At 38.3% G+C, this 26,837-nt stretch overlaps 1 protein-coding gene across 1 annotated transcript; it reads left to right on the top strand.

Annotated features, from left to right (window-relative positions):
* Window positions 1-993: 993 nt before the first annotated feature.
* LOC104154686 (hepatocyte nuclear factor 4-gamma) lies at window positions 994-5,129 on the top strand (the record flags this gene model as incomplete). The annotated part of the gene is made up of 5 exons (XM_009708671.1): window positions 994-1,081; window positions 3,432-3,584; window positions 3,768-4,004; window positions 4,497-4,619; window positions 5,011-5,129. Coding segments are annotated over 5 exons (720 nt in total), but the record flags the coding sequence as incomplete, so codon positions are not given.
* Window positions 5,130-26,837: the final 21,708 nt, after the last annotated feature.

Raw genomic sequence — 26,837 nt, 5'->3', positions numbered from 1 at the left:
CTTAGTTGCTGGCTGGGGTTAAACCACGAGAACAGTACCTGTTGGGAAATACTCCGGAACATCAAGTACCTTAGAAAAGTAGTGACAAAGGTACTGGGAGTTAAAACAAATGCCACTTCTGCATTTATGATAGCCTCCTTCTAAGGGGCATTGTACATGCAGTTACCAAATAAACGATCTGGTTTTAAACAAATGAATCCTGATCTGGAAATCTGCCTATTTTGCAAACCATCGAGCAGGCCAGAGCAGATGAATTAACTCTGCTGAGGACCTGAAAAGTCTTAACACATTAAGTATTCCTAGCTGCTGTGTACCTTTACATCACTCATAAAGGACTGGCTTCGATTTGTAAGAAAATAATTACTTGCCAAGAGAGGAGTTCCTGGAGGAGATAGAGGCCAGTGCTGAAGTTTCAAGCAGACATTAAAAACAAAGGAAAGTAAATAGGTGACGAAGAGTAAACTAATGACCACATTTTCAAGTGCCTTCCTGGTATGAGTCAGGTTTCTTCTTTGTTGACAGTAGTGGATATTTTAGCATGTCTGGCTTTGTTGAGCAAAAAGCTCTTTTTAGTGCTACATAAATTTTGGTTCAAGGTGAGAAGGATGAAACACTGATAGTGCCGAATTTACTGTAACAGTTTATTCCAGCCCACCAGAGTCTTCAGTATCAACTTAAAATTCCAGAGAAAACTTTGTTAAGGGAATAGGCATGAGGAAATAAATGCAAGTACTGTATTTATTGAGAAGTATTTTGCAGAGCTATATGTTTAAAATCTAGGCCAAATGCTACAATTGGCAGAGGATTATAGTGTGCTATTAGTAACAGTGTTAAGGTTTTTACATTCACTTTACATTTTACGTTAGAATCTTAACAGTCTTAAACAGGTACCTATAGCTGAATACACTCCGGGTAATATGCATCCTCATTTCTTTTGCCCTCATTGGAACTTACTGTGTTATCATCTTATGAGTCTGCTGTTTTTTTCTTGAGGTTGCCCTGCTCAGAGCACATGCTGGGGAACACCTGTTGCTTGGAGCAGCAAAACGATCCATGGCATATAAAGACATTTTACTTTTAGGTAAATATTGGTTTTGTTTTAATTAATAATGGTGATGTTATAGTACGTTAGCAACTATGTAATCACTTAAGTGGGACAACTGTTCTGGCACAATCAAAGCAATGCATTCTGTGAATGCTAAACAGCTATTAATGACATAACATCACGTGCCCTGTTCCAGCAAAAGGAGGTGGACAGTTTCCTGTGAGTTAGCATGGCTAAAGGTTTATTGGATACCAGCAACCACAACTTAAGGGAGTTCCTGGCAAATTGTTTCCTTACATTAGCATCCTTTCTGCACCTTTGTCCCATTAAAAAACCCAGAACAAAACAACAACAACAAAAAAAACCATTAAAAACCTTTGCTTAAGAGAGGAGCAGCCAACCTGTGGCCCATGTACTAATTTCATTCTTCATAAAAACCATTTATCTGGAACTTTCTCAAGAGCTTTTCAGACATAGTCAGAGAAGACCCTACAGACTAGGAAATTGGATAGCCAGATCCCTGCAACTTGCTTTCCCATAAGCCCTCCCACTGCTGCCTTGAGAATCGCCACGTGGCCATCATGTAAACAGCATGCCGGTTGTGCCCTGCCACGTGGGAGGTGGGTACCTCCATGGCATGGTGAGGAGCATAAGCATATTCTTGGTCACTTGGAGTGGCTCCTTCAGTGGGTTATCTAAAGACAGCATGGCTGTTAGGGAAGAGGACATCATCACGTGGTAGAAGCATGCCTTCCCTTCGATCACACAACAGAGGGGCACAGAAATATGATGAGAGGTGTGCCTGTGTGCATAGTGACGTGAGGAGGCATTTGTTAGCATTACGGAATCACAGCATTGATTTGGTTGGAAGAGACCTCTGGGATCATCAAGTCCAACCTTTGCCCTAACACCTCCGTATCAACTAGACCATGGCACTAAGTGCAATGTCCAATCTTTTCTTAAACACCTCCAGGGATGGTGACTCCACTACCGCCCTGGGCAACCCATTCCAATGCCTAACGACCCTTTCTGTGAAGAAAGGCCTCCTTATTTCTAGCCTGAACTTCCCCTGGTGCAGTTTGACACCATAATACACCATTCTGAAATGCACCCTGCCAAAAATGGTCTCATTAAACACGTGCAGCACTTGGGCTGTTCTATGAGAAAGTGTGTAGGTCTTCTTGGACAGGATTTTTGATGTGAGCCAAGACTAAGCAGAATATAGACTCAAACTAGTTTCTTTACTGGTGGTGTAGTACAAGGACGTTTTCCACTGCTTGTTCTCATCCCTCTTTGGGCCTGCCTTTTCATAACTCTAAATCAGCTTGAATTTATTTTTACACATATCCTAACATTAAAAGGACAAGAAGGGCTTGGTCTGAAGATATTGCTCTAGCCAGCAATCCTTTCAAGTTAAAAACTATATGAATGACTTTCTTAACCTAGTTCTTTCTCTAGATACAGTTTTACTGACAAAATTAACAGAAATAAAAAAGTGAATATTTTGCAGTGTTATTGGGATTAGTAGGTAATAAGGAAAATAATGATAAAATAATAAGCAGAAAATTATAGTCAGTATCACCAGCATCAGCATATATACCGAAAGAAGAAACAATTTGAGGCCTCAAGGCTCATTTCTGATACTTGGAGGTAGATGTCTGTAAGGCTTGTGAATCATTTTGGCATGAATCTCTAGTGATATAATCATCAGCTTTTCTTTCAAAAACTGCTTGGTGGCTTCTGGAAGCTCTGTGGCTTTCCCAGTGTTTTTGCCACTTATCTTAGGTGATTTCTGGATAGAAGGTGTATTAAGATGCTATGACGGAGACTTCTCCAAAATGGAAATTTAAAATTAAAAGAGTAAGAAAAATTCTTTCCTTACTAGAAATTTTATGATGCTTCTAAATTTTATTAGGAGTACCAAAAGCATCTGTTAGAAAAAGAAGCATTCCTGGTGTCTTCTCTGGAAGAAGTCTTCTTTGTCCATTGACAAGTCCTGATGATTCAGCTTGGGATATATTATTTTAATGAGGAAAGAAGAAATTTTAAGATCATTTTACCGTTATATTTATCTATTATGTAAAGATAAAGCCCTGCATGCTCCATACTTGTGCATTCAAATACGGACCTCAGTCCTGTGGACTGATCAGTAAATGTACATGTTGGCATATTTACATGCACAGATTATTTACTGGGTGAGAGCTATATTTTGCCTATATACTCTGTTGACAAAGAACAGTTTTGTATGATACAAAGGAGAGTTATTACTTAAAAAAAATTAATTTGATTAAGCAAAATGAAATGTGCTTTTGAAAATGGCCTTCATCTAGTATGTTACATTAAAGTCTTTTTATCAACACACATGTTGGTATTCTTTCTCTCTAAGGCAACAATTACATAATCCATCGCAACAGTACTGAAGTAGAGATCAGCCGAGTGGCAAATCGGATTCTAGATGAATTAGTTCGACCCTTCCAGGAAATTCAAATAGACGACAATGAGTATGCTTGCTTGAAAGCGATTGTGTTTTTTGATCCAGGTACCTTTTTGAAAATATCTCTCAGAATTATTTTACACATGAATATATTGAAAGTAATTTTTTGTTGATGTAGCATCTGCTCATGTTGTCCAGCTGTATGGAAAAGAATAAAATGAAAAAAAAATAAGATACTCCTCCCAAATCATAATCTGCCTTGACTTTAGATTTTTGTCATTTTTTAAGATGCAAAAGGCCTGAGTAATCCAATGAAGATTAAGAACATGCGGTTCCAAGTCCAGATCAGTTTAGAGGATTATATTAATGACCGTCAGTATGACTCTCGAGGAAGATTTGGAGAACTTCTGCTTCTACTGCCTACACTCCAGAGCATCACTTGGCAAATGATTGAGCAAATACAATTGGTTAAACTATTTGGAATTGTTAAAATTGACAGTTTGCTTCAGGAAATGTTACTGGGAGGTAAACTAACAACTTGTTAAATTTGCCAGGTGGTATTATGTTGAATTTAGCATACTGGGATGTTGAGGAAGTCCTGGTGCAAGCAAGCACTCTGACCACTGCCTCGCTGACTGAGCTTTGGACTGTATGATTGCTAGCTAAAGCCTTCTTGTAATGGCTGCTCACCTTGTTAACTCAGTCCTACAACCTCAGATTGTGCTGTGTGATTCTCGGTCATTGCTGGGTATCTAGACATACAATTCCCTAGGCAGATGGAAGAATCCTTAGAAATATTTCATGAAATCCACTGTTAATGCAGTCAAAATAGTGAAAATAATAAACACGGTGCTTAATATGGTTGAAGTCTGGTTAAATTGTTTAATGAATACCCAGAGGCAATTATTCAAATTGCCAATCAAAACATTTGCTCTGCGGAAATGTAATTACTAAAGTATAAGTTGCTGGCAACAACATGCTCTTTTGAATCGATATATGCTCATATGATTTTTGCAGGTACTTCTAATGATGCCAGTCATCTGCATCATCCAATACATCCTCACTTAGCCCAAGATCCATTAACTGGCCAAACTATCCTCATAAGTTCAATGTCTGCTCCTGTACATACAGAACAGATTGGTAAGTAATTGCAAGTTAGACTTTTGTCATAACGTTTCACTGTTACATTTAAAAATACTAATTAGAATGGTGGCCTGTCAATGCTCATAGAGTTATTTCATCAGCATTCTTAAATTAAAATAATTGTGCATTAAAAATATATGTGTATAAACAGTGTTAAGTAAGAGACTTTGACCTGAATTTGATCTAATTTTAAAAAGTTGGCACCGTTTTGATATATCATTTTCACATGCACAATTTTTAATAAGCTAAAAATTCTGATAATTAAAATATTCTATTTCCCTAACATGCCAGACATAGCAGAGCTTTGTTCCAGCGCAGTAGTATGTATATGTGTATGCAGAGTAGCCAGAATATAAAAATACTTAATTCTTTCTATATTCTTTTTCAGCAACTCCAGAAACTCCGTTACCCTCCCCTCCTCAAGGCTCTGGGCAGGAATACAAAATGTCTACAAATCAGGCTTCAGTCATTGCACAGCAATCTATTTTGAAACAAAAAACATTGTGATAATGTTTCTGTCTCTGTCTTACTCATCTGTCTGTCCTTCCTTCCTTCCTTCCTTCCTTCCTTTCTTCCTTCCTCTTTCCTTCCTTCCATCCCTCCTTCCCTCTTTCCTTCCTTCCCTTCTTCCCCGGTTCCTTCCTTCCCTTCTTCCTTTTCATGCACTAGGTAAATTGGTAGGACACTTGCACATGTAAAATCTCAGGATGATAAAAGGAAATTATTTCCTTAGCAGCCACTACTGTGGGTGTTTTTTAAAACATCTCATGATTTTGAAAGTAATACTGCTCTGTCTGGTGCGTACAACTGTAACTGTGGACACTGCAGTCTGACGAATATGTATACAGGTTGATATCATTTTTAGATCTTTTAACTGCACAGATTCATTTTTTATTTCCTGTTTTAGTTGTTGTCTTAATATTATTGTTTTAGATGTGTATATAATTTTTTCATTGTGACGGAACTAGTTAGTGCTTGTTTAGCTGTGAATTGTAGGCATGAGAAAGCAGGTTAATCAGACAGAAGTCAAGATTCCATTAATAGTAAAACAGTAGGCTACCAAACAAAGTACATGCATTAAAGAAAAAGGAGAAAATAATGGACAGAAACACCCAACACATTTAAAAAAAAATCTTGATTTGAGAGAACCATCTCTTTCAAGTAAAATTTCAACAAAAGAGTTGAATCCTCCTTTCTCACCTATTTGTGGGAATTAGAGGGCCTGCCATGGGCAAATATGTTTGAGAACTTTTCAAAATCTGTATACACAGTAATGTCTGTTATTAGTCAATTGGACAGTGCCGAGGTACGGGTGCTAGCATTTATATTGCTAAGTAGTTAGAACAAGGACTGGTATGCTTTTTGGTCAGGACTAACTAGTACTCTCCCAAACAATTTCTGGGCACATTTTGAGAATTAGGCCAGTCTAGGGACACTTTTCACCAGGTGCTTTGGATATGGCCACCTCTCTTCAGGGGCACAGAGAGTATAGCTAGGAGTACGGCCAGACCCATGCCACTTGACCTCAGGGCAGGAGTATAGACTTTGTACTGTTTGATTTACTAGCGTAAATGTAGCTGTTGTGTTTATTTGCCTAACTGGCTGGTGGATGCATGTTTTGGCAATCATTCTAAACTTCAGCTACAGAGAAGAGGTAGTTAAGTAGTAGCTCTGTGTCTGGAGGGGTATGGCTTACCAACTCAAGCGGCAAACGTGCCTGAGTTCAGCTCCAGATGTTCCTGGTTTGAGCCATGGTATTTCAAGCCAGAAGAGAGGCAGCACACCAAATACTCATCCTCTGGATTTTTAAAAGTTTTCAGAAGCTTGGGATGAATTGATTTGCTGTGACAAGCTCCCTTCTCCTCCTCTTCCTCCCCTTGCAATCTGAGGGAATCCAACATTGCTTAAGTTTTGTGTCTGGAGTCTATAACAACCCGTCTGGATTTGGACCCTGTGTGGATTTGCACAAAGGGGACCTTATGACATATACTCACTTGGGCATATACTCACTCAGTCACAATTTGTGAAAATAATCTATTATGATATCTAAAGTGATCTGTTGTTCATACAATACTGACGTCGTAAGAAAATCACCACTTTGCACAACATCTTACCTTGCAGAATTCCTGACTCCACTGTGTTTTCTCTTTGCAATAGTTAAGCAAACTGCAATATTTATTCTTTCTTTTTTTCTGTGTTTGTTTCTTACATAACTTCTGGGAATAAAGTCTACTTTAAAGTACTAAAGGAAAGATGTTGATCATCCTGAACTAGACACTTGGATTGATCTCGGCATCCAAAGATGACGTAGTTAAACCTCTGGCTTTTAAAAGTTGCTCAAACTGATACGATTCTTCAGATACATTTTTGCAGGCAGGAGACGCCACACAGTAAATGCTGAGCTGACCTGAACATTCAAAAGGCTTTAATGAGAATACACTTACACCGCCAGGTAGATGCTGTGTTTCTTTATGTTATTTTAAAGTAGTTGCTTTTGTAAAGTCTGCATACAGTAGCTCTTAACATTTACCTTTTGCTTTTTAGTGTTTTTCTTTTTTTCTGTTTACTGTTTATTTTTTATCAATGCATTGCTCTTTTTACAAGTCCCTTTTAGTGTGAATTTTTATGACAGAATAAAGTACCAAAGTTTTGCTATGAGCTTTAGGGGAATCTGGACTGTGCTATTTTTACAAGTCAGCCACCAGTGCTTTGTGGGGAAACACAAAGGTAAAACATGCGTGAGAGATAGTGAGCAGCCCAAAAGTTGACTGATGGGTGTCACTTTTGTGTACTTGTCATAGAAATAATGTTGGGCTCAAGTTGGATCTGCGTGACTTTACTGGGTCAGATTAATTAAGTCAGTTGCATAAACATGGCAGTATTGGTCTGACTAAAAACATTTAACTGGAAATAAAAAGTAGTCCCCAAGTTGACTACCCTTGCCTTATATAAGCGACATGCATAATAGCTTAATGGGTTTAGTTTTCACACTGTACTTTAGATATTAAGTGTACAATAAAGTGTTTTCATACACTGCCAAAATATACTGGATGAAAAATATACTTTAGTATTTTATCTGACAAAAAGTTGTTATCTATTTTGTACAATATATTACATTTTTGAATAAGAACATCACTGTAATTTATTGGGAAAAGCTGATTTATTTTATAAATGTAACATTATTTTTGTAAACTTAATTATGAAAAATCAGAAATGATTAGCTTTGTTAAATATTTAATTATAATGAGATGTAACTTTATATGTTTGAACTCTGATACCAAGTTTATGTGTTGAGCATTTGGAATTGAAATGGCTGCTGGAAATATTTCAAATGGACTGTTTTTCATCAAAGCTCAATAAAGAATGATCCAGATGACACATTTGCCTTTTGGTAGTTTTTTTACTATTTACATAAATAATGGCAATGCTTTATATTGCTTATGTTAAGAATAAGTACAAAACTGTAACATGCTTTCATCTCTACAGTATTCACAGCATCGTAGGACGGCTGAGGTTGGAAGGGACCTCTGGAGGTCATCTGGTCCAACCCCCCTGCTCACACAGGATATTGAAATCATATGAAAGAATATGATGGCAACATTTTAGTTGATTCTACTGTAACATGGCAAAGTATTACATAGCTCTGGTTTTCAATTTTTAGTTCTGACTCAGAGAAGAACTGAAGCACATGCATAATTCCATCTGTGTTTAAAATGAAGCATATGTTCAACAGCCTTTTTTTTTTTTTTTCTGGACAGGGGTAACTTAACAAATCACCCCCCTTTCATTGCTCTAGTGCATTGTTATTTAGCCTAATTTGGTTGCAACTGAGCAACTACTTATTTTGTAGATAAACACTTGGAAAGCTTCAGAAAGACTCTAAGATTTTTGGTTTTAAATAACTGGTGTCTCCTCATCCTTGGAAAGTATGTTCAGTTGTATGTCTCCTTTGAGTAGATTTTGAATAGAGTTGTGTTTTGTTTTGTTTTGGTTTGGTTTTTTCGATTGGAGAGTGGTAATAACACAATGAATTGGGCTGTGTGTATTTTGCTTACATGTGCTCCACTCTGGAGTGCAGAGCTGCAGGGCAAAACTGCCGTGGGAGGAAGAAAAGGCTCCACTTCTGAATGCTGGAGATCTTCAGGTCCCTCTAATGAACCATGTCTGTGGCTGATTACTCTAGATGAAGGATTTCTTTGCCCTTTACTTGTAAATGCTGATTTGGGTGAAGGAAGGTTATGATTTTAGGGAACAGAACAGATTTTTTTTTCAGCCTACAATGGAGAAAACATGGAAAAACCCCTACATCTTCAATGCCATGAAGTGTTGACAGACTCTTTTTTAAGGATTTCCATAAATCAACTTCACCAACAGCTCCAATAGGTGAATCAGGAGTGTGGATTTTACAGAGACAGATAGATGTATTAACCTTCGGTTCTAATCACTGTATAAAATTCCTCCCAATTAAGGAATTCTGAATGTGAGTGAAGGTATTTACTAAGCTCCAGGAATCCTCTGCGACAGAAAATTTAACATTCTCAGAATATAAGAAAATCTGTTCTAGCTCTTGGTTAATATTTGTGTACTTGGCAGTTCTGTTTTCACCTCAAGGATGTGTGTCAGTCTGTGACCAACTAAATTTTTTTATGTCTTTCCAACAAACTATTTCTAGTTGTGCACCTCCAATATTTGTGTTACTTAAAGCTGAAGTATATAACAAGCAAATATTTAGCTCCACATTTTACAGTAAGTCTTTCAAAAATCTTCTGCATTTGTTTGCAAATGTCTACATTTTTCATATTGTCCCTGATGTAGAGCCATTAACTTTCTTCTTTCCCTTTAGTCTCCCTAGGAAAACAGAAGAAATGAAAAAAAAATATTTACCCCCAAATTTAAAGTCATTTAGTTAACAATGAAATTGCATTTCCCTCTCCTCTGTTGTTTTTGCAATATAGAAAGAAAGAGAACAGAGTTGTCATCAAGGCTGGCACCAATCACTGCTTCCTTCTGGTTGCTTATTGTCTTGTGGTAAATCCAAATGTTTTTATTAACTGGAAAGTCTACGTGTAAATAAAGAGCCCCCTATGAAGTAAAAATCTAAATTTGATTACAGGGAGGAGTAAAAGTGCTGAACTGCAGGAAATATATTTTTAAAAATGTCTTCCATAAAAATTAAAATGCATGCCTGGTTTCTAATAAAAAATGATAAATATTTCTATTAAAGAGTAAGAAACTTAAAGACAGAAATGAAATATAAAGACTTATACAGTGAAAGAGAACTTCCATTTTCTATTACAAGATGGAAAGAGGCAAATCATTCTCTTTGAACACCAGCATACGTAAATAACCTCTAAAGAGGGTGGGCAAAATTGCATCAAGATGGGGGACTCAGTGTGTTATGCCTAAAAAATTGTTCTTATGACAATGATCTCTATTCCTTAATGTTGTGGTGGAGCTACGATTGCTGCTGACATTATCTGGTAGTTCATTTGACTCAAATGTCAATCAAAGATGCGACATCAATGCTAGATTTACTGGTGGGGCTGAGAGGGTTGTCATGTCCTCACTAACAGTGCCTGATGTGACGGCTTCTCCAGGTCACATCATGATGACATGACCTTGCACCAGCACAAAGCTCTTAATTATCCAATGATTTTGGGCCCAACACCACTTTTTCCTTTTGCAAGGGTGAATGTCACTGACGTATAATGTGATGATGTGCGGTCCACCAGGTGAACAGCAGCAAGTGTTGAAGATTTTCCTTTAGCCAGTCTGATCAAGGGGTAGTTTCGTTTAAAGCTTAGACACTGTGCTCCGAGAGCAGAGAAGAAAGCCTAGAAATCCACACTTTAAAAATTTCTTTGACTTGCATCTGAATAGCATTGGCTGGTCTCTTTGAGTCTTACTGTAGCAAGAGTTAAACAGTTGAGAACCTCATGTGTCTGATTAGGTTCTATAGCTTTGTGGAATTTGACCTCGCCCACACAACCTCCTCTGCCAATTTTTAGTTAGTTGGCCAAAGAGACAGCAGTTGCTGTTTCAGTTTTAGAATCCTGAATGTCTTCCAGGAAACATAGTGACAAATATTGCTCAGGGAGATGTGTCTCTGGGAGGGAAATTACCTCAAGAAGTAGATAGATGGTGATTTGTTAGAGAAAAGTATTTCAATAGAGTATAGAATAAGGTGTACTACAGTCTTTCAAGGGAATTTAGTGAAAGGAGGAAGCAAAGAAGACCTGCAAAGATCTGGTAACACCATCAATTCCATGAAGAGATTATGAGAACCTCTACAGTGGAGGTATAAGATTAGACAGCTTTGCTCAATATAGTTTGGTTTGTAGTCCAGTATATCACCTGTACGTTGCAAACATCAGATTAAGTTGGAACAGCTGATAAATTTATAATTTTTCTTGAGCAGTTCATGAAACATATCCCAGCAGCTTAGCATGCCATCAGGTGCCCACAGAGAGCTTGTTGGCTCTTCACAGGGTTGCTGTGCAGGGAGGCCTGGGCACATTCTGCATCACTGCCCCAAGACCCTTCCGCTAAGTGTTACTCGAACACATTCCTTATCCATGGGCAGTAACGCCATGGGAGTGAAATGGGACACTTCATGTAGCCCACGGCAGTGCTTACTGTCGCCAATTCCCTTTTATCATCGCGTCTTGTTGCATGTGGCACAGCTGAACCTGCCACTTGCATCACCTGCACGACATGTGCACATGTCCTGACCACTTTTCCTGGAGCAGCTCAGGAATTTCCCCCGTTCTGGGAACACTGGAAGACAGCTAGCACCCAGCTGATGCTACCATGCCAGCAGTCAGAGTCACCTTGCAAAGTGATCACAGTAGCACCTGCTCCATTATGCTAAACTGTGCTTTATTTCGTGCTTCTCATGCTCCAACTGAGATGAGAGAAAAACTTGGTCAAGTTTTTAGTCGTGTACAGAAACAACGGTTCAATTTGATACAACTTTGGGGAAAAAAAAAGCATTGGAGCTGGTGGTGTTCACATCTGTCACCTTCTCATCAGCCACTCGATCTACAGAGTGCTTGTGTCACCTATTACAATGGCCCCTATTTCCTGTCTTTTTAAAATAAAACAACTAAATAGATTGGGTTACAACTGCTATCTAGGTAAAAGTATGCCAAATTCATAGAAATACAGTTTTGAGATCATATAAAACTTTCTTTCTCCCTCTATACATTTTGCTGCTTACATGAAATGGTGCAGCTTATGTTACAGTTTGATCAGCAAGCAGTTCTCCTTCCCCCCCCTCCCATTTTTTTGACCCCCCTCACAATTGAATGAATTTTCATGAATATGACTGCCCAACAAAGCATCCCGTTTTTCAGATGCCTGCCTTTTGTAATTTAAATAATGTAAGCATACGAACATAGAGATTTTGAATTAAGAGGCAAAGGCAATCTCACCAAAAGAGTTTTTTCAATATATTTCCAACATCATCTATTCCAAGATATAATTAAGATTACCATGGCCCAAGACTAATTTGCTGTGGTTTCCAAAAAGTGGAGCAGATAGCAATTGTAATAGAGGACAAGAATTTTCTATATCAAATTTTTCATTGTCATATTAAATTTTTTAATGAGCATTAGTCTTGATCAGAAATGTAATAAAACAGAACAATGCACCAAAATATGCAGACAGATGTATTATAAAATAAAAAACTTTATATATTTAATTTATGTACTGTGAAGTACACTTTTCTTTTGCAACGTGAACATTAATATCCATTTTTTATCTCAATAGCAAAATCACAATTTAACTGTAGCATGATCTGTCCTCTATTTCTTGCAGGTTGATTAAAATTGCACCATGTGATCAAATACATAGAGGCAGATATTCCATCCCTGTGACACTGTGCCTCTTCAGAGATTGACAGCCTGAGGTGTTGCTCATTAACTAACAAATAATTTGAAAATGAAAATAGGGATGGAGTCCTTCTGGAGGGCAGGAGAGGAATGATCACGTCTCCCTGATCGTGAGGAAGGTACTGCTGAAGCTTTCAGCTTTTGACTTACAGAAGGAAACACCTGCTTAAGGATAAATTTGCACTTTGAAGATAGGGGTAATAGTGGGAAAAAAAATCCCTTAAAAAATAAAGTGTTGTTAGTCTCAAGGGTACCCCTTTAGAGAGGATAGAGTCAAGAAGGTTTGATGAACACAGAAGGGGAGTCAGCCGAGGAACTAATGCAGCACTATGGCCTTTTGCAATGCCTCAGCTTCTGGAGGTATATCAGTATGTGAGAAGCAATCTTTCTTTTGTCATGGTCAGAGCAAGCTTCACGGCACCATGGTTAACAGAGAACCTCCTCAAACAATGAAACTTACATGCAGAAAAATCAGAAAGAATATTATTTTGATTTAGAAATAATACAGCTTATTGATTTTTTATACAAGTCAATCTTTCTGGTATTTTGAGTGCTCTTTTCAGATTTTAAATGCTTGGAATTGACCATGCTATGTCAGAGATCATCTTCATGTTCTGCCTCCTGGGGGGGAGTGGGAGCAATGGATGAAGACATTAAAAGGCCAAAAAAACTCCAAAGCAGTGGGAGCTCTCAGACCCAAAGAATACACCTCCATCAGCACACTAAATAGACTCATGGGACCTACTTCAACTAAAGTGTGTGAATGGAACTATTTGCTCAAATTACTGTCTTCAACTCTAATAATATCCTTTGCTGGTGATAAAGGTTCTTTAGTGTAATAACTATTAATTGCATTGCTCTGTCCTCTCTCTCACCTGAATCTTATCTTTCCCAGAATAAGAGTCCTTATTTATTTACAGCTTAATTTATATTGAATCCTGTGCCTGAGAATCCTTGAACCCATTAAACTTACAGCACTCGTGTTGTCACACTGCTAGCCACATGTCATGTGAGCTCAGGCTGAGTTTCCTGAGGCAAAAAAAAAAAAAAAAAAAAAAAAAAAAAAAAAAAGCACCTACTAGAATCACTAGAAAGGGCAAGAGAAAACAGCAGCAGATTTAGAAGGATGCAGAACATCCTGTCATTTCTGTTACTCATTGCTGCTGAACTCACTACCTCTGTTGATGACCTCTGAACATGTTAGCGACTGCATGGTAGTTCCTCATGTCACAGGGAGACGTATGGTGACACAAAGGTCTACATGCTGCCACTCATTTTCCCTGTGCAATCTACATCTGGGTTGTTACGGAGAGTGTTTGGAAGGATGTACAGAGCACAGCCATTTCATCCCATTCTTTTGTTTAAAAAGCACAAATGCATGAGTCAGCTTTTGCCTCTTTGTACTTTGTTTCATTTGTAAATACTGAAGCTGAAGTACGAGTGAAAATGTAACATTTGGACCAGATCTTAGCTGATGCATTTCACTTTCTACACCACTCACCTTGCTAAAAGCATTTTTTCAGCATTGTTCATCTTCTAATACTGCTCAATTTTATTGCAAGGTAGCTTAAGATTTTATCTAAGTTTACGATGTGACTGTGGGACAGTAATGAGGAATACCAGTATTTCTGTAAATGAGATGTCGTTGCAGTCAGAGTGTGTGCTACAATGCTTTAAAGCGACTCTTCTCTGAAGTTCTGTAATCTGGGTGCAAATGCACATTACAGGTTAATCCCCAGTACACACAAACCTATTCACCAATTTAAAGCTCATTATTTCCTGTCACTTTGTTTTAAACTACAACCAGCACAGGAGACAGAGCTGTGCCCATTGTCCACGGTCATTTGCCTTATACATGGAGACACCGAGAGTTATTTGTTGACCTTTGAAGTAGAGTGTCAAGCTCCTTTAATATTCTTTCATTTCAGATGATGAGGAATACAACTGAGCGTGCTCAGGTGGTCCCACGTGACTCGTGTCCTCCGTGGTAATGAGGCTAAGTGGTGCGGATGACCCCTAATGTAAGAAGGGAGCAGGAGGGTGCCTGCTCCAGCATGTCTGTAGGGCTACATCACCCTGTAACTGGAAGGGAGGTACTTTCTGCTTCTTTTTCTGCAGAATAAAGATAGCTCAGCCTCCGCTAAATCTGCTGCTCCATTGGAATGATTTTTATTCGTGCATTGGGTGTTTTGCTTTTTTATATGAAAAATATTACAGTGTGGTATTATGACACAATACAAAAGATTACAGTATTATCAGAAGAAAAATTTTGCTAAAGAACATAGCAAACCTGCCTTGGAGTTTGATGAAACTCTGTTGTATAAGTAAGCAAACTTGAGGAAAGATAGCAGAGATCCTGTTATCTCTGTTCATACAGAAATTAAGAATATCCAGGTATCACTCACTAATGTAACCTAGTGCCTGGGAGTAAGCACCCACCTTCAGGGCATGAGGTAGAGCTCTTCAGTCTGCTAAGATATTTGTGCTACAATCTGAAAAAATACTTAGCACTCTGACCCGATCCAACAGAGCACTTTTTAAGCAATACTTAACTTCAGAGTCATCGCTGACTTCATTTGAGCTCCTTACAGGCTTAAACGCGAGCACACCCTGGCACGCTGTGCTGTGTAGGGCCAGGCAGCCTGCCGCTGCATGTCACCCTGCAGAACAGGAAACGGTGCGGTGTGGCAGCCCAACACACACATTTTTGCTGCTTCAGCCATAGTATTTTAAAAAAAACGACTTTCAGCAGAACGGATGTTTTCTCCTATTCACAGGAAGCAACGTAAGAAGACAAGATGCAGGCCAGGCTAAGTGTCCTCCACAAATTGCAAAGGCTCCCGCACCTCCCTATTATTTTGAATACAAAATTAATTGCAGATGGAAAATTCTGATTTTTATCCCTGCACATTGGTGAGAGTTTTGAAGGGAGCGAGCAGCTCTTTCCACCTGCGTATGAAGCGTTGGTGAAACTGACTGCTCAGCCATCAGCTGGGTAGAAACTTCTGGCCTCCCATGAAGCTATGGTCACAAGTAGAGTTACCCTCACACCCTTGCAGCAAGGTCGGTGAGTGAATGGGCTATGAGGGACTGCACTATGCTCCAACACCTTTAGACACAGTCCCCCTCAAAATTAACCTGGTGATGGGAACTTTGTGCTATAGCTAATAAGTGAATATAAACTTTGGCACCAGTCTTCAAAGATAGCTTGGCACCTAACTACTACTGAAATCAATGGAAGTTGAGTACCTAAATAGTAATTAAGTGCCCATGTATCTCTGAGGATCTGCGTCTTTGATCTCAAAATCTGTCAGTCCGGCTCATTACAAGCTCTACACTTACTTTAAAAAATCTAGAAGGTATGAATTAAGGATAAGATTAATTAATAGTGGCATTAACTGTAGCGAAGCAAAGAGACAGATTGCACTGACAGAGAAACTAGAAAGGATAATGGATTTAATGGCGTGTGTTCTAATGGAAAAAAAATAACCTACTACATGAGACTGTCATATCTGAAAAAAATGTGGCTACCATTTACAGTTCATATAGGGACAAAAAGGTTTATACACTAGCAGTACATAAATCACTGAAAAGAGTAAGCTGAGATCTTTATAGCAGCAGTGATGTATTGTCCCTTGTGGAAGCACTAGCCCAATTTTGTATCCACAGAATCTGTCTCTGGCTCAGGGCGCTGACCCATCTCAAACACCCGGCGCTGGGGAGGGATGCGTCCTCAGTGGAGACACTCTGTCTCTCTGAGCAAACACCCACTAAGAACAAGAAATCTCTTGTCTTCATTTACTACTGGATAACATAGGGAACTCATCATTTAGCCTACTAGCTGCCATGGTTATCATTTAAAGTATGTCCCCAAGTAGGATAAGGACAGAGTCCCTAAATCAAGACTGAGAATTTGACCAGTGGGCAGTGAGCTGGAAAGTTAAATATTCCTAGTCCAGATATCTCCTATGTGGGAATTTTCATGTCTGCTAACCACTAAGCAAACAACTGCAAGGCAGAACAGGACGTTGCCTCCTTTTTCATCCCTTTTCTTGACCAGACTCTGGATCTCCATGAGGAAACTTGATCAAGTTCAAAGCTATTGAGGCTAAGGTGCTTCTGGCTGTGTATACAAGTTAAAAATTAGGAGCTTTTTTACAAGACCTTCGTGTTAGGTAAAGAAGAGTTTTGAGGATGGCAGCTGGGACTTCAGCCCCTCTTTGGTCTTATCAATATTCAATGATGCAGGATGATACCGCAGCCTCTGAGCTACCTTTGGACTCTCACTGGCAACCAGCTGTCATACTGCAAATGCTATATCTATGTCAGTACAACATCAAGCTCGAAGATACAAAGCACTGATATGACTACACTGCCTTCAGACCCAAGCTAGCATTTTCAGGTATGTCTGTGCTAACTCGGTATTCTTCACCTATGATGCACTGTGCAGGGCAGGCAAGTATTTCTGTTGGGTCCTTTTGTAGACCTACTTTTCAGTACTTTCTTCAGAGCATTCTTTGCCATTTCTCTGAGTCTGACTTCTTAATTGATCCAGATGATTGCAACTACGGATGCAGACATAGCAGAAAAAGTAAGTAAATTTAAAAATTAAATATAATTGAATGTGATAACTGTTATGCAAAATTATAGTCAAGCTGATATAGAATGCAAAACATGATGGCAGCAATAATTTTACCTGGAAATGGTGTGATGAAATCTGTGAGACTTAAGGGACGATGGGGTTACATCCTAAATGCTTAGAGGTGAGAAGTAGGTGTCTAAGTCTGATGGCTGCAATTGGTCCCAGCTTGCTGTTAACATCCCCACTGCACTTGTTCTACCAGTTCAAAAGTTATGGGGGGAATAAAAGACAAAAAAAAAAAAAAATGAAGCCTTTGCAATTATATTAAAATGAACAGTTTCAGGTTCATGTTCCCATGGCATTCAATTTAAGCAACTGGGTAGTGAAGTGGCTAAGGAACAAAGTGCTGATACATGGGCCGGATCTCCAGGTATGATGGCTAAGCGCACGGTCCGATTTGGGGAGGGAGAGGGGGAATGCACAGGAAGAGGAACTCTTACCTAAGCCCTCCCCTCGTCCTGGGGCTGCTGTGTGCAGGGCCAGCCCCCAGGCACAGGTTAGAGCATCCCTGAGCCTACCTTGCTAAGTAGACAGATCCCTCTGCAAGCACAAGATTACTCCCAAAAGAATGTTATTGACTACTGTGTTCAATTTGGTTTTAAATGATTCAAGTGCTAATTGAGCTTCTACTACTTACCAGCTGAAATATCATTTGACCTCCCTGTTAGGGAACACAGCCTTGTTCCAGTGCCCTGACAATTGTCATTGTGTAATTGGCCATCAACACCAAAAAATAAGGAAGTAGCTGCAGAATGAATTCTGCTGATTGAATTTGCTGTGTGAGAGTGATCAGGTAAATATAGTGCTGCAGCTGATTTTTCAAGCAAGAAAACTACGGAATACTTCAGGGCACCAATGCAAATGGGCAGAAACCAGACCCTAGCACAAGTGGAACAATACTCCCCAGTGAATTACTTATTCAAAAACCCTAGCTCATGCCAGTAATAGAAAAAATAGCGGACAATAGTATATGATTTTCTTCATAATTATTTACTAAATCCCAGAATAATTGAAAGATGAGACAACAAAGGAACAGGAAGGTGATTTAAAGGGTCCCTGCCAGAACCACTCCAATAAATATTCAGTTGACTGGTGTGCCTGTGTTTCCAGTAAGTATATACTGACTGAAAGAATCCCTTCTTTCCCTCTGCTCTTTTTTTTTTCTATAGCAGTTAATGCATCTTAAAACACTTCTTTATATTTGGGCACTGCATCTTTACAAGCATTCGTCTGTGCCACAAAGTGTTTCGCACAAATTCTTTTCTTTCCAGTATTTAGCTATCTTTTCCCAGAGGATAGGTTTGTATTGGTGCTCTGAATGGTGATAAAATGTGGTACAACTAAACTAGCCTTCTATAAAACCACAGATTGCAGGGATGTGGCCACAGTGGCATCCAGTGAGTGTCCAAAGAACTAAGGGGACACTTGTTGAAGTAACTAGACAGAAGCCCTCAAGGGACTAATTAGAAATACATTTCCACAATGGCCTGGCATCTTCCCCTACTCTTTCTTCAGAAAGGTCAATTTTTAGCCTTGAAGCAAGGACTGATCGGATATGTGAAACCCTAGTCAAGATCTGATTAGAAGTTTCAGGAACACTGAGCCATTCTAGACTTAGCTTTGAGTTGGATGGGGAGTGGGGAATGTTTATTCCTTTATTGACTATGTAAATTGGAGTTGGGTTGATATGACTTATATGAGGCAAATTTGTCCATGAAAAAATTGAAAGAGCAAATGCTTAGTAGAAGCAGAGCATCGTTGTGATTCTGTCACTTGTGGCGATACAAATGCATCAGGAGAGGGAGTCATCTGGAGGCAGTTTGTCTCCAGGGCTGGTACACTGACAAACCAGTATCACCTCAGTACCAATAACTGACTTTAATCTCCCAAGACTTACAGGCTTGGGCAGCTTCTCTATGCCTAGGAAATGTTTTTATTTCCAGCCAGATCTTCAAGAGTCGATACAATAGAGCTAAATGTGTGTGATACTGTGTTTGGCCTCATGCATTCTGCCAGCTTCAGTGTGAGCTTTGGCGTGAGCCTGTGCAGCCCTCTCTCTCCCGACGGAAAAGTCCATTTGACCCTCCAGGCTTCATGGGAGCTGGACACGCCTTGGGGAACAGCATAGGCCACAGATCACTCATGTCTCCTCTAGAAGATGAAGATCATCTGGCCGTAAATGCTAAAAGATTGCACAAACCTAGTCTGTATGTGCTGCCTAGAGAGATGGTCAAGACAAAGTAAGGATTACACAAACTGAAAGATAACCACATTGATGTTTATCAACTTAACGTAACGACATGCAGATACTTGAACTATAACCAAGAGAATCTGTTGTTCCTTGTATTAGGTCTCACACAACTGACAAAGGACAATATATGTCTCTCTCCTGAATAAAATATATAAAATGATATTGAGACTTACAGCTATATTAATCCTATCAGGTACAGAGAAATAAAAAAAAAGCAAACCCATAGAAATTAAATGCAAATTTTTGAGCCAGTTCGATGGTCCCTACATTTTATTATAACCCACATTGCTTTCATAAAAGAAAATCGCATCTTGAAGAACTGACTCAGTAGAACACCCATCTAATCATGTATTTCAAAAAGATTTAAACCTGGGATGAAGTGATCTGACAAATTGGAGCTATATGTACTAGAGTTCTTCTGAGCATACTCACAAAATGCTAGAAAAGGAAAGTATAAATATGTTTGGTCTTCCAAAAAACCTTTTCAGCCTGTTATGTAACTCAAAAGTTATAAAGGTAAAGGTAATAAGCAGTCTTTCTCTCAGGAAGAGTCAAAAAAGAGAAATAGGAATGAACAAGTGAATTTCAGCACAGTTAAAAGGACAAGTAAGAAAACACTGCTCATGTTTCTTGGGAGCAGAGGAGAAGAAGAAAACTGTAATTATTAGCTTTTGACCCTATGGTAGTAAAACTAAAAAAAGTTTTCCCTGAGGGAAAAGAGAGACTGCCCATGACAGCAGGATATTTTTTCCGTAAACGTATTTGTCTCCCATCTCGCCTCCATGCGGTGGCCAGTTTTCATCTCTAGGACTCAACACGCTCCTTAGTCCTACTCCTTAGTCCTGCCTTGCAGCTATGGGGGGTTCCCACAGCCCGGGGGGGCTGCAGCAGTGTGGTGGTCACGGAGTGTTGGGACCATGCTGGAGCCCAGCACACAGCGGAGCACTAATGTAAGGCACAGTCTTCCCTACTTCAAATTTTGTTTAATACATTCCTAAAAATGTCGTGCAACTGCAATAATTAAGAAAGTCCAGGACCTACAGGATGCATACAGCCCCTGCCTCCAGTCCTACAGTATTTTGTCTCTAACTTTGCTCATTAGCTCAGTGCCACCTTTGACAGTCCCTATTTTTCATGGTATCTTTCTGACCAAAGATAAAATGGAGATTTTTTAAATTTACTGCTTTTGAACTTTGACTTATTCATGAAAAGATGCCAGATGGATATTAATAACCTAATTTTTTTGGTTACAACCCAAATGTTTCATGAGAAATCCACAGGCCAGAGATTTGTATAGGACATGAATAAGAAATTGAGATGCCATATTTCTAACACATAACCCTCATACACATCAGCACACAAAATAACCCACAGCTCCAATTCACTTTAGTGGGACAAAAGCAATCTAAAAGAGAAATAAAAACAACTTCTTATTACTAGAAAGAATTGAACTGTGATGTATATTGATGTTCAGACCCTTCAGAATTATTTTTTTTATAGAAAAAGTTCTGTTGCAACATTTTTAGATATTTATTTATTTTAAATGTGTACATTTGTGAGTTTATTTATATAATGTATGCGTATTATGGTCCATACACATATGAATTATATTTGTATATATTTTTGCATTAATTAGTTTGAATTAATCAACTGCCATATGCACATAAAGACTGGCACAATGTTTTAGGAATTCTTAGCAGATTCAACTTCTTGGTTCTCTGTCAATTATACAATAAACATTGACTTATTCCAACTGTCTCAGCAGCTTTAGGAAGAAACTTGTCCCTGAATGGACAAGTATCATTTTACATCTTATGTATACGCAAACTTAGGTATCCAGAATAAGACAAATGTATCTTCTTTCTTCCATGGAAACTCTAACTTACTGTGCCATCTGAAGATACTGTTTTTTTCCCCTCATAATCATAAAAATTTAGCATATTATAGACTATCATCCTAATTTACACACTGAACTAAACTCAAATTTATGAGGTTGATGCTAAAGGAACTCAGGAGGTAATGCACAGAAAGCTATTTCTGACCTAGTCATTTTTACAATGAGAGATCTTCCATTTCTATAACACTGTTCATTGTAGACACAGATATAAAACAATACTCTTGGTATTCAGGAAGGTATATTAAAATGCAAAAAGTCTTCTATTGCTTATTAGATCTTGCACACTATAAGTACAATAGTCACAGTATCTGTAAAGGTCTAAGTGACTATATTACACTTAACTTGTGCACCTGAATAAAAAATACATATAAAGAGTATTAAAATGGTAGCTGCAAAGCTCACTGAGAATTACTTTATTGTATCATTGAACTTCATGGCCAGTTTCTACAACTCAGTCTTTGAGAAAAATCAGAACATTTAAGGCACAAAGAGAAAGGGGAAGGTTTGACATCTTAAGGAAGAAAAAGGATACAGGAATAGAGTACATATACAGCAAGATTCAAAAATGGCCTTCAGAAAAATTGCCACAAAATGAACTTATAGATTATCAAAATGTAAAATCCCATACAAAACCAGTTCATATAGACTTCTGTCAAAACTAAATTCCTATAGTTATTCTCAGGGTTGTTTTTTTTTTTTGGTTGAGTTTTTTGTTTGTTTGTTTGTTTGGGTTTTTTCCGTATCTTCTGATATACTGAAGTACTGGTACTTCTTGTACCAGTCCTGTCCATCCCAATGAAAGCAGCAGGTGCTCTGAAGGTCTGAAAAACAAAAGCCATCTGATTTCAAGAGGGAAACATATATAGAGAAGCAAGTAGAATATGCCTTGCCAGGAAATTGGTGATTTTATAATAAGACAGAATAGTAATAAAATTACATAACACATCACATTCAATCACTGAAATGAATGATGCTTGGACAGTGAATTTATAAGAGTTTATACTTTAGGAAATCAATCTCAATTCTATCATAGACCAGTATTTATTATAATAGTCGTGGCATAGGTTTACATAGACATGGCACAGGTTTATGTAGTCAGACAATTACTACTGATATAAAACTGGTCCAACGTGCTTTACAGGATGTTCATTGCCTAGGCAGTTATTGTAGACTCCATGATTCCCAGAATCTTTGATATGCATTCAGTACCACTATGTGAACCAAGTATTATCCTCCTAAAGTACCAGAATCCAGTCTAAATGAAGAAAGCTTTAATACAGTGTTTCTTCTTCTAATGTCAGAAATTAGTTTATGAACTACCATCAACTCATTCTTCTTCTTTGTAAATTATTTGCAAAATGGTATTATTTTTCCGTGAAAGCAGCGCATGTGCACAAGATCACAGTATCCTGTACATAAGCTACGGGGAATGTCTTTAGACTGTTTCACCACTTACTTCTCAAAACAAGCACTTAACACTACAAGAAGAGTTCGTGAAGAAGCCTTGCAGCTCATCAGTGTTACTTCTGGACTGAAAGGAAGGGATGGGGTTTTATTTCAAGTTGGCTCCAAAGACTGATCAGATGGCAACCAAGGAGCGTCATGGCTATGTAGAGAACAGTCTGTTGCAGTAAGGCAACCTGTCAAGAAAAAATTTCTCAGATTCTTGTGTGTCCATTTTATATTCTGTTTTACTTTTCCCAATCCCAACATCATAAGGGGAAGAAACAATTTAGGAATGGGCAAGGAAGTATGGAACTTTTTAAGTCTGAAATTTCCTCTGAAACTGGACTCCATTGTTTGTTATCAAACTTCATGACATCAGGTTACCGCTTTTTATTAGTAATATATATTCATAATCTTTGTGCAGTTCTTCCAAAACTAGTATTCCTGACGCCTAAAATAATCTACCCAACTCCTAAAACTCAGGGTCTGCTTTTAGTACTCGTGTTGGAAAGCCACTGACAGACAGCTGGCCTTAATTGGAATACTTTGAGGCAGGCTCAGTAAAAGAGAAAATCTGAAAGGACGCGTTAACCTTACTTGCAAAGACAGTTAGAGTCACACAGATAGGGCCACTCTGTGGTCAAAATTTTGTGCTCTACTTCTGTACATTAAAAAGACTTATTAGCAATCTTTGTTACCTTTCACGAAGAGTTGCTGTTTTTTTTTTTTTTTTTTCCTTCTTCCTTTTTGTATTATTTAAATAAGAGCAGCAGAAGAAATGTTTTCTGCTGTCCTAGTTCTGGAGAACTTTTCTTACAGTTTGTATAAATATACTCACATTTGAGTGCAGTTAGTATTTTTTCCTGAACTAATACTTTTACTTCGGCTCTTCTGTCTGTAAAATGTGATTAATTTTAAATTAAAGAATGACCCAAACAGCACTTGAGACTAAACTGAAATGTTTTATAAAATATGTATATTGATTTTAACCAAATGCAAGCTTTTTAGATAAAAGGATTCTTTGATCCCTATTCAGTGCACCAAAAACTAACTTTCCTGACTTTGATCATACAAAGACATAGAGAAGATCTTGTCAGAGATGAAATACAGAAGTGAAAAGAGGTGAAAAATGAATGAAGTGACATAACACTGGTTGAGCTTTGTTGTCCTTGCTGTACTATACTAGAACAAGCACTTCTTGCTAATATGATGGAACAGCTCAACAATTTTCAGGCACAAAGACTACTTGAGGGAAAATTCAATAAGTAAGTTAAGAATACCAAATGGTAATCAGGCCTTGGGGAAGAAGCAGTATTGAAACACAACTTTTTTTGACAGTTTTGAGTGTAGCTCTGGTGGTCTGTTTCAAAAACTGTCAAAATGATGATAAGTGGTCTTAGGAGTCTAGTTTGATTCTTAAACCAAATAATCTGGCTGCTTTCTTGGTATTAGTGCCGTTAGCAATTTGAAAGGTCTGCTTCTTGAAAGAGAAGAGAAGTTAAAATAGAAAAATGACTATGCTGAATGTAGAGTAATTACTTTTCATGACATCCTCATCGAAATCAATAGGATTGACTAATTAAGACATCTAAGCTGAAATCAATAGGATCTGACAACTAACACCTCCCTGTAGCAATAAGCCAGCGTCAACAATTTTGTATCTATACTGATGTGAAAATTAGCCAATCCTATTTCTATCACTATTCAGTAATTAACATTTTCCCTAACAACACAGCCGTTCCGTACCTAGTATACTCCCCCCTTTCCAAAATAAAAGCTGATGAAACTGATACACCTTCTATTACAAAAGAGCTTTGATAGACCTGATGTTTGGGTACTCTTCTAAGATGCCAGTGGACTATAACAGGCAATTAAAATACATGTCCTGGCCAAGAGTGTGAAATGCAGAGTCAGTGGCTCCAAATGAGGATAAAACCCCCCACAACCAATGCCTGCTTTTTATTGTGCTCTTTCATTAATGGGGTTTTAATGGGAAAGCCTATGGGTGGATAATTTCCTGCCAGTTCTTCCACTGAGGATTTGCTCTGCCTTCCCACAAGTTTTCAGTCTTCCCTCAGCAGATTTCTGGAGATCTATGCAAAGTCCATGCTACATTACTCCTGAACCTATCCCAAGTGCACAGTAGAGCAAGTTCGTGGAAATCATGCCACCTTGAGGCTTTCTCGAGTTGGAAAGGGGAGAGAGACAAGGAAAGGATCAAAATACATGTGCTATCCAAAATATATACAGCCTGAGATTTGTTTTTCTGCTAGTTAGATTTTGAGTCTTGTTGGCATTTTTGGTCCTTCTGAATTTCTAGGCCGAAGTAATAGTCAACAACGTTTTCCATCTTTAATTTGCAGTGAGGCCGTGGCTCTTCTTCAAACCATGCTGATGAGCATGATAGCCTTCATTAAATCAACCACAATCCGTTTGACATTATACATAAATGACCTTGAAGACAGAACAGGAAATTCAAGGAGAACAGAACACATCAGCAATGTCTTCTGACTTATCCTGTTGTCCTGAGAATTCACTTCATATCTGCTACTTTCCTGGTAATGTTTTTCTTCCAATTGCTATTGGATCTTTGCAGTTTATTTTGTTATTTAATTCATGGCCAAGTGAGTATTATTGGTTTTAATATAGTTGTCCATAGCAGACTAGAACCGTGTCTTCTGACTACTAAAGGTCACAGTAAACAGTCCTCTGAAGGCATGTTAAAAGCTCACTGTGGACCATATGTATATTTTCTGTTTCTCTCAGCTACAGGCACGTTTATTTGGAGGTGGAGTATAAATTTAAGCATGCCTTTGTGGGGCCAATGTACCTTGATTCATGAATTTTCAAGCTAAAACTCAGAAATTTTTAAGAACCCAAGGTAACAGTATATCCAGTCCCAATTATAAAATAAAACCCAATCCAAAATGTATTAGAAATCACAATCTCTCATACCAAATTCTCTCTTCATAATTTCTGAGCCAAAGTAACTCCATAATTTCCTGTCCTCCAAAGGGTTTTGCAGATGCTTGGATATCAACAAAAAAGAGGTTATATTATTCATGTTGGAGAAGAATTGAAGTCCAGATGCCCTAAGCAAGCAGTAAATCTTAATATTGGACATATTCAAAATTTACTGTAGGCACAACTTTCCTTCCAAGAAATTTCTTCATATCTGCATGCAATATTTGATTTGAAAGAATTAAGCAGGAGTTTAAATTTGAGCATGTGTAGAATGATTTATCCTGAACTGGGCTGGCAAGAATATCCTTGAGAGAGAGTGGTTTTCTTATTTATGTAATGTCTTGTTCAAGTCAGTGGAGTTTTTCTATTGGATCAGGCCCCAGAAAATTTAATCACCTCTGCTGATCTCAGCTGCAGCAACATGGCTTGGAAGGAGAAGATGACATTCAGGTTGAAAGTTCCAACCCACTTAGGAAACCATGCTAAACCTGATTCAATGGCCTCTGAAATGTCCTTCTGTACAAGTACCACCACTAAAAGAACAACTTCACTATGTTGTTCAGCAAATTATGGCATTTTCTTCAAAACTATGACTACGAAGAAGACCAAATTACCTACCAAATGTGAAAAGATGGTAGAATACCAAAATTTTGAGGCGGCAGGAGACAAATTGCATTGAGATCAATCACAGGAAATGCTGTAATATGCTCTCTCTTTTTCCATTTTAGCAAGAGAAGGTCTCATACATAGGCTATGGACTTAGGAGTGACTTAGGAGCTATGGTTCAGCTTCTCTGTTTTTTTCCCATGTGTCTTTTGGCAAATATCTTGGCCTTGGCAATTCTTGGGTTCCTCAAAATAGGCTTTAAATAGTTCTTGGGCACCACTCTCAATATGAGTGTCCAAGGCTATGTAGGAGAATACGGACTGAGGTGCATAAAAGCTAACGCTTGCCCAAAACAGACACATTGCTTAGAATTAGAGCTAATTAAGCATGCATCTGAAATAGATGTTTCTTGAACAATACTTTTGACTTGTGCATCCAACTCAAGAGTGAGTAAATGCTAAGATCACTTCCCTTGGGGTGGGGAGAACTGGATTCAGACTCTTGTTCTGCTTTTTCC

The sequence above is a fragment of the Cariama cristata genome, unplaced genomic scaffold (genome assembly GCF_000690535.1).
Source record: "Cariama cristata isolate BGI_N322 unplaced genomic scaffold, ASM69053v1 scaffold25109, whole genome shotgun sequence".
Classification (NCBI taxonomy): Eukaryota; Metazoa; Chordata; class Aves; order Cariamiformes; family Cariamidae; genus Cariama; species Cariama cristata.
The sequence above is the reverse complement of the archived record's forward strand: the minus strand, read 5'-3'. Positions and strand labels throughout refer to the sequence as shown.